Consider the following 13,523-nt stretch of genomic DNA (forward strand, 5'->3'; position numbering starts at 1 on the left):
TAACATTTCCACCTTGAATTCCTTTACTGTTATTATTTCAAAATTGTGTTCCATTATCTACTTTATTTGAAATATTACATTGGAATGATTTCTCTTGTTTCTTCTAGGGACTCCACAACAGCTTATGGCACAACATGCTTCAGAGAAAGAGGCTTTGGAAAAGATTAAAATAGAAATCGAGGAGGAGCTAAAACATCTTGATGAAGAGATCTTGGAAGGTGATCTTCAAGTTTTTCCCTTGCGAGTGATAATTTCTATGCGGTATAATGGCAGTTAATTTGTAACGAGTACTCTTGTTAAAGAGATACTTGGACGCGTTGGAATCTCTTTACATCCTCCCTCCAGCTAAGATTTCTGCACATTGTCACATGAAGTTAAATGTTACTGTGTGGAGTGGTGCGTTCTAGCCAAAGCAAACAATTGAGCTGCATTTATTAGACTGCTAGAAACAATGAAATGTAAACAGCCCTTAAGCTGCTATGTGACAGAAGTGTAAATGTACCGGAAGGACTGGAATTCTGGGGAGTGTGGACTGCAGCCATCAGATTTCTCACCTCCACAGTCTGCTTTTTGGGGCATGCTTGGACTGGGAGGCGTGGCTTTAATGGGACTGCCAGCAAGAGTCAGTTTGGAATCAATCTGCTTTGCATGTGTTTCAGATGGGGAGTATGAACTAGAATGATTCTGTATCTAGTTGTATTAATCCACATAGGCCTTTCTGGGAAATTCTGAACAGAGAAGACAAAGGTCTATGAACAGCATTGTTTTAAAGAGAAATGTTGTAGTACTGCTGCAGAGGTCCATAGGTGGGCAGATTTTAACATGGAAGAGAGGCTTTTTCAGTGCTCCATCAGGACTGGCTTAAAAATTAGCTTAAAAATGGGAATATTTGCTAATTTGCTGGTTAGTTATGAGGTAAGGGGAGAGGCAAGAAATGTACCTTACAATCACCTATGACTTGGAAGTATCTCTTCCAGAATGTATTTGGAACATAATTGTTTTACAAGAATTTGTTCAAAGCATGCTCTGTCTATGGAGTTTTGATTTCTTTCTCCATCACATGAATTGTGTTTAATTGGTGGGATGAGAAATCTGAGACTGCTGTTCTACTGTCTACTTTATTTTGTATACTTTTTCTTTCAGCTTTTACTACTACAGGATTTGACTGCCACACTTCCCCAGTGTTCAGTCCTGCCAATCCAGAAAGCTCAATAGAAGATTGCCTGGCTCATTTAGGGGAGAAAGTATCCCAGGAATTGAAAGAACATCTGCACAAAGCACTAGAGAGCTTGCTTAGCAAGTGAGTTTCCATTTGTTTTTTCAAAAGGGAGGGTGTTTTGATTTTGTATCATGATTGCTACTGAAATGCTAAACATAACACTACATTCTGTACTGCATTTCTCTTTTTCGCTGTCCCTTTATCTGGTTATGTGCTTGTTTTGTGTTTTAATGTGTGAATGCTTCTTTGGATTAATGTAAATTCTGAAAAATTTCTAAGCTTTTATCATTGAGCTTCTGAGACCAGTTCAAGTATTTTGAGTAGCTGGTGAAGCTAGCAGCTGAAAACTGCCAATTGCCATTGCCAATTTCATGAATGCTGGGCTGTGCCCGTATTAACCTGCCCTACCTAGTAGTTAAGAGCAGAGCTGGAGGCTTAATAAGTAGTCTGACCCAATCTCAGTGGGAGAATTGTCTTGAAGGTAAGGTGTGTAGATGCTTTATGGCAACCTTTCAGGACATGCGTCTGAAGCAAATGTGACTCCGTGAGCTAACCTTGGGGCATTAGGAGCTGGCCTTCCAGTTTAATTTTACTGTTTGAATAGCACATGTACTTGCCGTGCTAGTGTCTCGGTTAATGTCGTTTGTGAACTTGTAAAATTGCTGCTGTTGCTTGTTTTTCTAATATGAATTACTAGCCTCGTTTAAATGGATCCACATGAAGTACTCCTTGCTGTTCTGAATGACTTCCAGAATGTATTTGTAGAGAGCTGGAGCTGTGGAGTGCTACGTTAGGACAGTTACAAATGCAGTTGTAAAGACAGCATTATCAAATAGCAATCTGCAGCTGTTTTATGGATTCACTTAATATGACTCAAAGGAAGCTGAGAATTACTAGTATTATTCTTTCTGCTGTTCATGAAGTGTGTCCTAGATATCAGTGTCTAGCAAAAAACTCTGGTCTCATAGATGGGGTTAAGCATATACCATATGGGCTTTGAAGAGGCATCTCACGTTCTTGTGAAGGTAATTCCCTTCATGGCAGACTTCTGCAATATTATTGATTTGAAAGTAATTCCCGAGGAAACATCTTTAACTGTCAGGTTTCTGAAGAGGTTTGTGGAGTCGCTGTCCTTGGAGAAACTCCAGAGCTGTCTGGGCTTGGTCCTGGGCAACCTGCTGTAGGAGATCCAGCTTCAGGAGGGAGTTTAGACCAGATAACCTTCAGAGGTCCCTAACAACCTCAGCCTGTGATTCCTTAACTAGCTTGTCTTATTGTAGAAGCTGTAATGGTTGTTGACATTTGATGTCCATTTCTATTTAAGACTGATGAACTTGGACCTGGATTCAACATCAGAGGTCACGCGTAACATCTGGCTAGACAGATGGAGGAGGCAGTTGTCTCTTTTCAATGACTCATCCACAGGAAAACTCTTCATTTAACTTTCAGCAATCGATACATATACTGTCTGTTTCTGTATATAGGTTTAATAGGGTCAAAATGCAAGTTTAATGTTGTGTAAACTAAAAATCATTTAACATCAAAAAACGCCTGGTAAGGTGCAAGTTTTCCTTTAAGCAACAAAAGCTGTGTTAGTATGTTCCACTGGAAATGGCAGACACGTATCTGGTTTAACAAAACCATGCATTTAGATGTTGTACTGAGGGATATGGTTTAGTGGGAAATATTGGTGATAGGACAGTTGGACTGGATGATTTTGGAGGTCTTTTCCAACCTTAGTGATTCTGTGATTCTATAAGCAGATATATGAAGTCTGAAATGCCTATGAAAATGCGGTGGCATGCCTATTTTTTTGTGTAGTGAATGTGTATTTTTTTGTGTAGTGAACTGTCCAGACTCTCAGGAATATCCTTCCTGCAGCTGTTGTTGCTCTTCTTATCCTACTGATTCATTTGGATTTGCATTCTAAAGGGATTAATGTACCAAGGAAGTTAAGAGAATGCACTTAGAATGACAAGCTCAAATCATCTTTTTCCCAGTGTGCTTCGGTTTTGTTCTTTCACCAATGTTTCCTACTATATTTGACAAAATACTTCCTTATTTTGCTGGTATTTCACATTTTCCTCTCACGTGTCTACACACAAATACCTTTGTGTTATAATACAGCAAGCCTGTTAGATTTAGTAGTGTTTTTGAAGTTCACTAAGCAGTTAGCATTTCTTCTCTCCATCATCAGATACCACTTTCTCCCTTAAACTGAAGTCTAAAATTGCCTTCTGTCTTGGTCTGCCTTCAGGACAAGACAACTGCTTTTGAGGCAGTACGTCTTCTCTTATCACTTGTCAGAAAGTCTTCGTTGTTGCTGACTGTAAGATACTGTTTGATCTTGGAGGGAAGAGAGTAATTTCATCATCCCGATTCAGGGAACCTAGGGGTGTGATAGATTTAAAATGAGAAGTCTTGTTGAAATGTCTACTGAAATACAACGGGGTTTTTTGTGTGATCAAAAGTGCTCTATCTCTTGCAACTAAATCCTTGAACTCTAACATAGTGTTAATGCTGCCAAGTGTTTGTTGGTTCATAGTCTATAGTGTTTATAAAAGTTTTACTCTGTATTGAGCCCCATTTTATATGTGAATTTCCTAGTGGAGGTTTATTTTATCTTTAAAGCCTTTGATTATAAAAAAGAATATGAGGGAGATGAAATTTTGGTCGCGTGTCATTGAACCTACTTATCTTATGTCCTTTAATTTGTAGACTATCAGATTGTTTTAATTCTCACCTAACCAGTTATTTGAAGTTGTGTAACTGGGAAGAGGTGATGCCTTCTTGCCCATCTGCTGGTGGCGAAAGATGAGAGTTTTTAGCTCTTGAAAATTACTTGCTGTGATATGTGTGAAAAAACCTTGTTATCTGAAAACTGAGAATTTGATTTTATTCTTGTTCTTTTGTTTCCTTTTATAACTTTCAGTGTTGGTTTAACTTCTGCAGGCCAGTAACATATCAAGAATATCGAGAGCGCACACAAGAGACAGCTGCGCATGCCAGCGGATGGAACAAGGTACTAAATAAGTGACTTTAACTTTGATATCTCTTGCATCAATTCGATGTCCACAGTGTTTCTTGCAAGAGGCAGCTATACTTCACAGAGGGCTAAGATTAAAAAGAACTCGCTTGATTTTAATGCAAATAATTTGTTCTTTCTTAACAGGGGATGTAGACGTACTGTGTAGTTTTTTAGATAACCAAGCAGAAGTGATTTAATTGAAGCATTGTCAATCTTCTTTTATAGTGAAAACAACTATGTAATCTGGTTCTTGAGGAGGTGCTTTAAGATTCTGCCTTTTACAGGAGGTGAATGGAGCTTTGTTTGTTCTCTACTGCATCTCCTCTTGCAACTGTAGCCCTGCATAGATTGATTTGGAGACTTATGATTCAGCCTCCCTTGCTGTTGCATTTGTGCAACCTGCGTGCTTGAAGATAGTTCTAGTTCTCTATCAGCTTTTGATGGAGAGAATTAGCCAGAAGGTTTCTTTATCATCTTTACTTACCTGTAACATTTGTTGCAGTCTACAAGCAAACCTGAGTGGAAATTTTGTGTAATAGTACAGAATCTGTTCATATTCTTTCTGTGGTAGCTGGATGCTTCAGGAATGTTTAGCAGTTCCTTTAATAATACTTGTTTTGAGGAGATGGAATATATTTCTTGGTTTAATTTCCTTTTAAATTCCTTTACTGTCTTAAGCAGAACCGTGTTTTATAACAGAAGAGATCTATGTACCTTTCCTTCAACCTTAACGTAACTTAATTTTCAATCTAAAGGAGAAGCTTTTAGAAAAAGGTGGTAAAAGTAGCAAGAAACAGACATGCAGTGTTAGGTCTAATTAGCAGGCATGTGTAGCAGCAAAATGAAGTAGTGCTGGCCTTGGGTCTGTGGAGATCTGAAGAATATGTATATCTTCTATTGCACTTGTTTTTGTCAGCTTGCTAAGAATGACACAGAAAAACTTTTCATGGTTCCCCGATGATCCTGGACATGACATATCCTTTAATTGCTTTGTTGGAGCAGAAATAGAAAACATACAGTAGTTGTGGCAGATAAGAAAAGGTTAAAAATCAAGAAGGGTTTTCCCACAGACCTTCGGGCGGTACATCTGTGATGTACAAAAATGGTTATACTTTTAGTAGCCTACAAATGAGAATCTCACTTTAAATTTCTGACTCTTCAATGTTGAAAAGAAAATTGTATGGCCCCTTTAAGCAACTTGGACTTGGTGAGAAACTTAAGTTAGAATTAACTGATTTTCTGCTGTGATTTCAGTTGTTATCAGATCTTGTATATGTTTGTGCGTGTGTGTGTATAGATATCTTTCACTGTGCGTGTTTATGTCAAAAAGCTCTTCCTATTTAATACATTGACTGAGATGTGTTCAGAGAGCCACATCAATCCCCTAATGGCACAGTATCTCTGTGGCACAAGGCAGACCCAAAGCAGTGTTTGCAAATTTTACTTGAAGTTATGTGTATATGAGACACAGCATGAAGTAAGCGTGTACTTCTGGGTAGGTGTTGCATTAAAATAGTGACGTTAGTTAGTTGCAAGTTGAACGTGAACAAAGGCTTGATCTGCCTCTTTTACATTTGGGAAGGTGTCATTTTTAATCTTAATTTCACAGAACCTGTTCATTATGCAAGTTTGAACATAAAGAAGATGATTTGAGATGTAGCTGTTATTTTTGCCGCTTAAAAATGTGGACCTTTTCCAGAGAGCAGTGGTATGTTTGAACTGCTGAAGGGTTATGATTAACTTACAAGAGCTTGTCGTTTAAAGGAGGGATATTTTCAGTCACTAAAATGTGAACGTTCATCTCGATGAGAAAATATTGCTGGGTGAATGTATGCACAGGAGCATCTGTTCATCCACTAACATCACACAGCAGCAAAGTTTACCTGTAGATATTTGAAGCACTGGTTCTCAGTAATAGAATTTCAAGAGGAAAAAGAAAAATACTTCGTGTGTTCCTCAAAGTTATGATGTGGAAGTAACAGATACAGTGATGGATTCTGTAAAGAAAAGAATAAGGCTCTCTTTAAAATAAAACCAAGCTAATACCACACCAAATTTAGAGGGATTTGTATTTCTGCAATAAATGTATTTTGAAATCCGGTAGTGAAATGCTTCACTGTTGAGTTTTTATGCTTAATATTGAATATGATGTAAATACTCTAAATAAACAATCCCACTAGTTTGCATCAGATAAAAGGATGAGCAGTACCAAAGCTGAGAGTCAGCGGAGGCAGTAGGTAGGTTAGCAGTCATCTTACTGATCTTGCATTTTTGTTTTACGAATCCTTGATTCCCATTACTCAGTAAGAACTAATTTAGTAAACAATTAGGTGAATTTTTCCATTGAAGCGGTCAAAAGATGCACGGAAATGGCAACTACTTTTGATGCAGCTTCCTCAAAATCTTTTTGGAACGTTGTGCTATTTAATTTTTGTTGTGCAGACATTTAGGTTGCATTACGGTAGTGCGGGATTGCAGAAGGGCAAGTGGCAGAAATTTTTCCTTTACACAACCAGAAATCTTCTGATAGTAACTGTTTAATGATTCCCCGGAAGTTTTCTCCTGCCAGCTGTTTGCTGGCTTGCTCCGCTTGGTTTTGTCTTTGTGTTTCTTCAGTCAGAGTATACATAGCCCCTAGTACACTTTCACGTGTACTTTTCATGCAGTTTGCAAACCTGGTCCTGCTACTTCTGATCTCTAAGATAGAAGTCTTGGTAATCTCAATGGGAAAGAAAAAGCAGTCTGTGTTTGTTGGTCTGCACAAAACTGAATATCAGTGTTTGAATTTGGTCCTTGGTTCTAAAGGCCTACAAAGGACTCTAAACTGGGGGAGGAATGAATAGATTTAGATATTTAAGTTGGCAAAGGAAGAAAGCAATAGTTTGAGCTCCTTTCATTTCCTAAGCAGCCTCTTTTTCTTTTTTGCCTTTGATTCTTTTCCCTCCAGCTTAAAGTAAATGCCAAATATTTTGATATCAAGATGTTCATGCTGTTGTAGAATTAAGTGGATGCCCCCAAAGCTTACCTAGTCCTGACAGCATGTTTTCTTTCCTTTAATCCAAAAAGACTGAAGTTTCCTCTGATGCTTACCTCACCTTGACCTGCTGCTTATGCTTATTCATGTAGCTGTAAGCCAGCAGCTTTTCTGTCTCTGGTTCAAGATTAATTACAAGAAAATAAAACAAACAAGCAAACAAATAAGCAAACAAACCACAAAGCTTTCAAAATTCAAGTGCCATCTCATTTCTAGTTAAGCGACTGAAGCGTTAACTGTTTTTCACAGAAGAACAGTAATATAACCTGTCCTTTGAGTATTGGACTCTGTTATTAATCAGTTGGAATGTCTTAAATTTATCAGATAACAGGCATTTTTAAGACCTTATCTATTTTTAGGGAGCCATCTGAATGTGACTCCACCATGGATTTAATACAAACGTCAAACCCAGCCAAGTGCCCGCTCTTCTTATCCTTCCTCCTCCAGCTTTGAATCCCAAGGTGTGATTTCTGGGAGTAGTAATGGAAGATATTTACACAAAAGAAGATCAGGCTGAAGGAGGTGGAGACTGGAGAAGGAAGGGGCATTTGGAGTTCAATCTGAGTAGAAGTATTAACCTGGATCTACCTTGTGTGGGCAGGAAACAACATTCTGATTCGCAGCATTCTAATGATCCTCTTCAGCGTTTACAGAGAATAGAAGTACAATGCAGTTTTCACAAACTAGATGCAGTAAAATTAATAGTACTTTCTCTTGTATGGTAATAAAGCGAATTCAGATGCTAATGGCTTCAGTTCATACCGGTTTTTCCCAGACTTGTCTGTCAGTGGTTTATGGGCCGGTTCAGGCTGGTTCAGCCCGGTTCTGTGACTAGTGGGGCAGAGGGATTTTGCAAAATCCACGCCTCCAGAGAAGGGAAACGGGGGGGACCCCAAAATAATTAAAAGCATCGGCAATGATCTGAGGAGAAACAAACTAATTTGCTAAATACGGTATCGGAATGCAAGGCAATTAGAATTGAAGCTAATAAAGCCAAAGGAAAGCAAGAGAGCGTCAGATGACCCACCACTACCTTATATGTGTTCCCCCCTGTGCAGGAATGATATCAGCACAGCAAACAGTCTTCTGGGGAACATAGTGTCTTCTCTTTGGTGTGTGGAACTGGGGCATTAGCACTTTAATTCCCAGTGCACTACATGATGCGATGATGTGGAACGCTGATGATCATAAAACCGTGACACTGTCAAAGTACCGCATGAACTTTGCCCAGATGGCCGCTTGCATGAAGAACAAATGTAGAATTTAAAGGTTCAACTGCGTGTTGTTTGGGCAAACTATAACATAATTTCAGAAGGAAGTGTCTGGAGTTATGTTATATAAAGGAGGTGAATTACTGCATTTTCCAGAGGAATTCACATTTAGGCTGTGTGTTCTCTTAAGCTCAAAAAAAGATGCAAGGAGAAGAAGGGGTAGGAAGGGAGGTGGGGATTTCTGTACAAAGTAAATTTGGCAAAGAAGAGAGAGTTCAGTGTAGAGAGGGCTGTGTATTTATTACTTGAATTAGGCCTGTAATCTTATCCCTTCCTTTGCCTGGTGGCAGTGCTGGGCCTAATGCACCGCAGGGTGTGGTTGGCTTTCCTAACTGTCAGGGCACATTGCTAACTCCTGTTCGGCTTGCTGGCAGCCACAGCCCACAGTCTGTGGGGCTGCTCTCCTGTCTCTTGTTCCCCGCTCTCTACATACAGCTGGGATTGCCCTTTCCCAGACTCAGAACCCAGCGCTTGCTATTATTAAGCATCATACAGTTGCCCTCCCCTCCCATTTGTCAACATATCTCTGCAAGGCCTCTCTACCCTCGAGGGAGTTAACAGCTCCTTCTCATTTAGTATTATCCACACTTACTTAGTGCGCATTTGAGTCCTGTGTCCAGTTCACTTATAAAACATTAATGACAGCTAGCCCTAAAATAGAATCCTACAGAAACCCACTAACGTCTTGCTGCCAGCTTGATGTAACTCCATTTTTTTATAACCATTTGAGCCCAAGTTGTTCAGTTACATCCTATCTGAAAGCAGAATGTAAACTTCTAAGAAGACTGTCTTATGCAATGCATCTATTAAAGAATGAGTATGAATATGCAGTTTGTAAGCAATTTGGATGCATAGCATTTTAAATAATAACATTGTTTTTTGTCTCTTCTGATGTCAAAAGTTCTGGACCTATTTTTGCTTCTTTTACCTGAATCTTGTGTTGTGGAAACATGGTACTTAAGAAACCACTGCTGTCCTGTTCTGTTAAACTGTCAAGTTACACCGTGATGTTTTGCTTTATCAGATTTAAGTGCTCCTTTCCTGTTTTGTATTGTATTTCTGCATCTTGCCTTCACAACAACGAAACGTATAGTGCCCAGATACTTTGAACTTCCAAATTCAGACTGTTTCTGTAGGCCATGTAAGTTCTTCTGTTTTACCCGTCTCAGTAGTATTCATAATATTTTCTGAATTTTTTTTTGTAATTGGTTTATTTTTAAGGTCTTGGTGCCCCTGGTTCTGCTACAGCAATTTCTGATGGAGTTAACCAGAAGAGGCCAGGAACCACTGAGTGCGCTTGTGAACTTCGGGGTGACGTATCTAGAAGACTATTCTGCGGACTATATCATTCAACAAGGAGGTTGGGTAAGAAGATCAAGTTTAATTTCCATGTTTTGTTCAAAGCTTATTTCTAAACACGGTGCTGACATTGAAAGATAAGAGGAGCTGATGGGAATAAGCCTATGAGAGGATGCTTCAGGAGGTTAGAACCATATTGTTCATGCAGTTGGAAAGGGGTCTCAGGCAGTAATGTATTTCACCTCTCTACCCTAAGGCAGAATTGACTTTTACCCATTCATTGCTTTTGTTGACATTAAAGATCTGTGTGACTGGATGTCACTGTTTCCCTAGGCAGTTTGTTCCAGTACTTTGCATGTCTGGTTTGTTGAATTGCTGTTGATATAGAAGATGTCCTTAGTAGTTTTCATACACTGCATGTTGAGATGCTGATACACTGCCACATGGTTGAGCTTTTGTTTGAATGCTCTTTCCTGTTAATACATAGAATTGTGTTTACGTGCAAGATACTCTTAACAAAAGAGATACTGTGCCTGAGAGCATCATCCTTTTAATCTTGTCTGAATGCTACAGCGACTGCTGGAAATGGTATATGCTTTTTTCCCCCCTCTTAAATTTCAGAGGGTTTTTAGCAGATAAGTAACTGGGGAGCATCTAGTACAGAAATGCCAGGAAGTACAAATTAATAATAAGCGACAAAGTAACTAACTTGGAATGAATTTTACATAGGAACAATCAAGATCTTTTTGTGCTGCGTTTCCTTGTGGAAATCTTTAGATTCACGATAAAGCAATGTTATAGCTCACAGATGTTGAGCTGTGTCTTAAAGGGAGAGCTGTGGTAAAGGAGGTTGTGCTTTAGATTACTGGGTTTGAGAGGGATACCAGATTTGAATGGAGTTAATCTGGGATCAGGAAAATGCAAGTTGATTTATTATGAAAAATAAAGCTCTTCAGGAAAACCCAGTGATTAAAAAGCATTAGTAGGAAAAATCTCATTTGAATTGCATCTCAGTCGTGAGTTTACCTGAAATTTTCTGTAGGAGTGGTTAGATCCAGCATTTCTGTGTGTCTGTACCTCCTGGAATCCTTTCACTTCTTGGCAACTGTGGGTAATAGTTTTCAACCTCTTGAGGGTGGGGTGGGAGGGTGGAGTGTTTAAGGGACAGAAAAACCAAACAGCATGCATCCCACTGACCTTCAGTCACTGACAAATGCATTTCCATTTCAAAGTCTTTTTCTCATGGGGAGGGCACTTTTGATGGTTGTGGTCTGAGCACCGCACAGTCTTTTGCTTACTCCCTCCCCTTCCCAGTGGGGTGGGGGAAAGGGTCAGGGGAAAAAAGGGTAGAACTCATGGGTTGAAATAAAACTATTACTAAGGCAGAGAAAAGGAAAATGATAACACTTATGACAATTTATATATGTGTGTCTGTGTGTGTATATATATATATATATATATAGCAAGTGTTGCACAATTAATTGCTCACCACCCCCTGACTGATACCAGGCTAGCCCCCCTGAGCAACAGGAGAGAGAGAAAGAGAGATGAACCCCCAACCCCTTCAAAACTGCTTCCACATGATATTGTACAGCATGGAATATCCCTTTGGCCAGTTTCAGTCAGCTGTCCTAATTCTGTCCCCTCTGAACAACTTGGGTCCTTTGCTGAGAATGGCCCTGGCTCTCTACAGCACTGCTTAGCAGCAACTGTAAACACTGGTGTGTTATCAACATTGTTTTTCCTCCTAGAACCAAAATATAGCATCATACCAAACACTCTAAAGAAAAGAGTTCCATCCCAGCTGAAACTAAGACAACAACTTTAAGAGGAGTGGGTATTAGTGTTATTTTGCTTTTGTGGTTTGGTTTGTTTTTTACCTCAGGAAGGCAGTGATCTGTTTTCTAGCCCCTATGTGAGGCCTGCTATAAACATACTTAATACAGCACAAAGCCTCTAAACACAGCAGCTTTCCAGCATGGCCTCTGAGGGAGGGGGATGTGCTTTGTGTTTGTGTGACTGTGCATGTATGTACAGATCTGGGTAGTCTGTGTTTAATGGGCTACAAACTTGTCTGTATACATCCAGTCAGGCATAAAATCAGACTGACATAAGCAGTGCAGCAAACAAGCCAGAGCTATTTTTGAAACAGCAGAAGAGGCGAGGAAAGAGGCAAGGTGATGAAAATCCTTTCCAACCGAATGAACATAGCCACGCTAACCCTTTGTGAGTTGCTGTGGGTGTGAGGCTTGGGGCCTACCTTGTTTGCAGCTTTACTTGGAGAAAGGGAATGTATAGTTTTACTGTCTTCTGTTTCCTGTAAGAGCGTTCATTTGCATAAGGGTGACATGCTTCTCAATTCGTTCTGAATCTGTGGGATTGTATTCTGGGAATATCCGTGCGAAGGGCAGGGAGTGGAAGATGCGTGTTTTGGAGCAGGGCTGGGGGAGAGCTGCACAGCAGGCTGTTAGCTGTTACGCAAGTGTTTTGAATTCTTAAGAGAGGCATCTGCCACAGGAGCGCTGTGTGCCAGATCAAACTGTCGGTAATTCTTTGCTAGTGCCGTAAGGGCAGTGTATAAACCTAGGAGTCTCTGGTGAATTACGGTATTATGACAGTAAGAGGTTCAGGTTTTCCGTTACTTCAGAGCGGTCCTTCTTATGTATGACAAGTACTTTTGCTTAAAACTGAAAAGATAACAGAACAGCCTACCTAGTATTTTGTAGATGCGGAGCAAAGGAGAGCTTTACAGGAACCTGTTTTTCAACGGTGGACTGAAAGAAGTCTGTAGGCTTATCAGGTTCTCTTGCATCCCTTGGCACCATGTAATTTGGAATTGTGCTCAGTTTTTTGAGTAAAGCCTATCTTTGACAGAAGAAAAGTAGCCAGTTAGAAGAGCAACAGCTATCTGAGCCTATCTTCTTTCCAAGCCACTGTTCTGCAGAGTCAGATTATTATGGAGTTGCATCATCCAGTGGGGCTATTTGCTGTATAACGCTGTGCTGCTGCTGTAGCGCTTGAAGAGCTCCCGAGATTCTGCCTGCATACAAGGTTTCAGGCTATTCTGTGGGCTTGAGAGCCTTGCACGTCCAGGAAAGCATCTGACCGAGGACGATGGACAACGGTTATGAGAAGCAAAATTGCTAGCTCAAGGGAATAAAGGCCTGAAAAAATCAATAGTTGGGAAATAGATTTCAGTAAATGAACGTGGCTTGTGAGAAATGGGGAACCTGACATGCTAGCGGTAAAGCCTCTAAGGTGAGAAGCATCTTCTGGATTTTTTTCCCTCTGTCATGTAGAGATGTAGTGATAAGACAGTGTGTTGAGCACTGAGTGTTCCCCTCCCATTCTTCCTTCGGGCACTATGATTTTAATTCCTTTCATTGTTAATTTTAAGGAAGAGTGGGCCTGGGTCGTGCAATGATTGCTTGGTGGGAGAATGGCTGGCATCTCTTCACTCTGAAGTGCATATCGTATTTTGATATTATGATTCTGGCTATTGTGTAAGTCTTCTAAAAGGGCTGCTTGTCTTCAATGTGCTGTGTATTGTGTTTGGATGCAGCTGTCACGTAGATGTCAATGAATGAAGAGCTGAAATGGCTACTCCATCTGGGTTACAATCACACAGATTTGCAGGTAGCTGCAAGCTGCGTTCAGAAGGCTGTAGGAAAG

General features: G+C 40.0%; 1 protein-coding gene across 1 annotated transcript in view; it reads left to right on the forward strand.

Annotated features, from left to right (window-relative positions):
• BCL2L13 (BCL2 like 13) overlaps window positions 1-13,523 on the forward strand; it is a 40,365-nt gene that overhangs the window by 13,445 nt on the left and 13,397 nt on the right. Inside the window, exons 3-6 of the mRNA XM_072326711.1 lie at window positions 108-218; window positions 1,144-1,300; window positions 4,172-4,241; window positions 9,774-9,917. Coding sequence (XP_072182812.1) covers window positions 108-218; window positions 1,144-1,300; window positions 4,172-4,241; window positions 9,774-9,917 — 482 coding nt within the window. The remainder of the gene's footprint in view (window positions 1-107; window positions 219-1,143; window positions 1,301-4,171; window positions 4,242-9,773; window positions 9,918-13,523) is intronic.

This window comes from Excalfactoria chinensis, chromosome 1, assembly GCF_039878825.1.
Source record: "Excalfactoria chinensis isolate bCotChi1 chromosome 1, bCotChi1.hap2, whole genome shotgun sequence".
In the NCBI taxonomy this organism is placed as follows: domain Eukaryota; kingdom Metazoa; phylum Chordata; class Aves; order Galliformes; family Phasianidae; genus Excalfactoria; species Excalfactoria chinensis.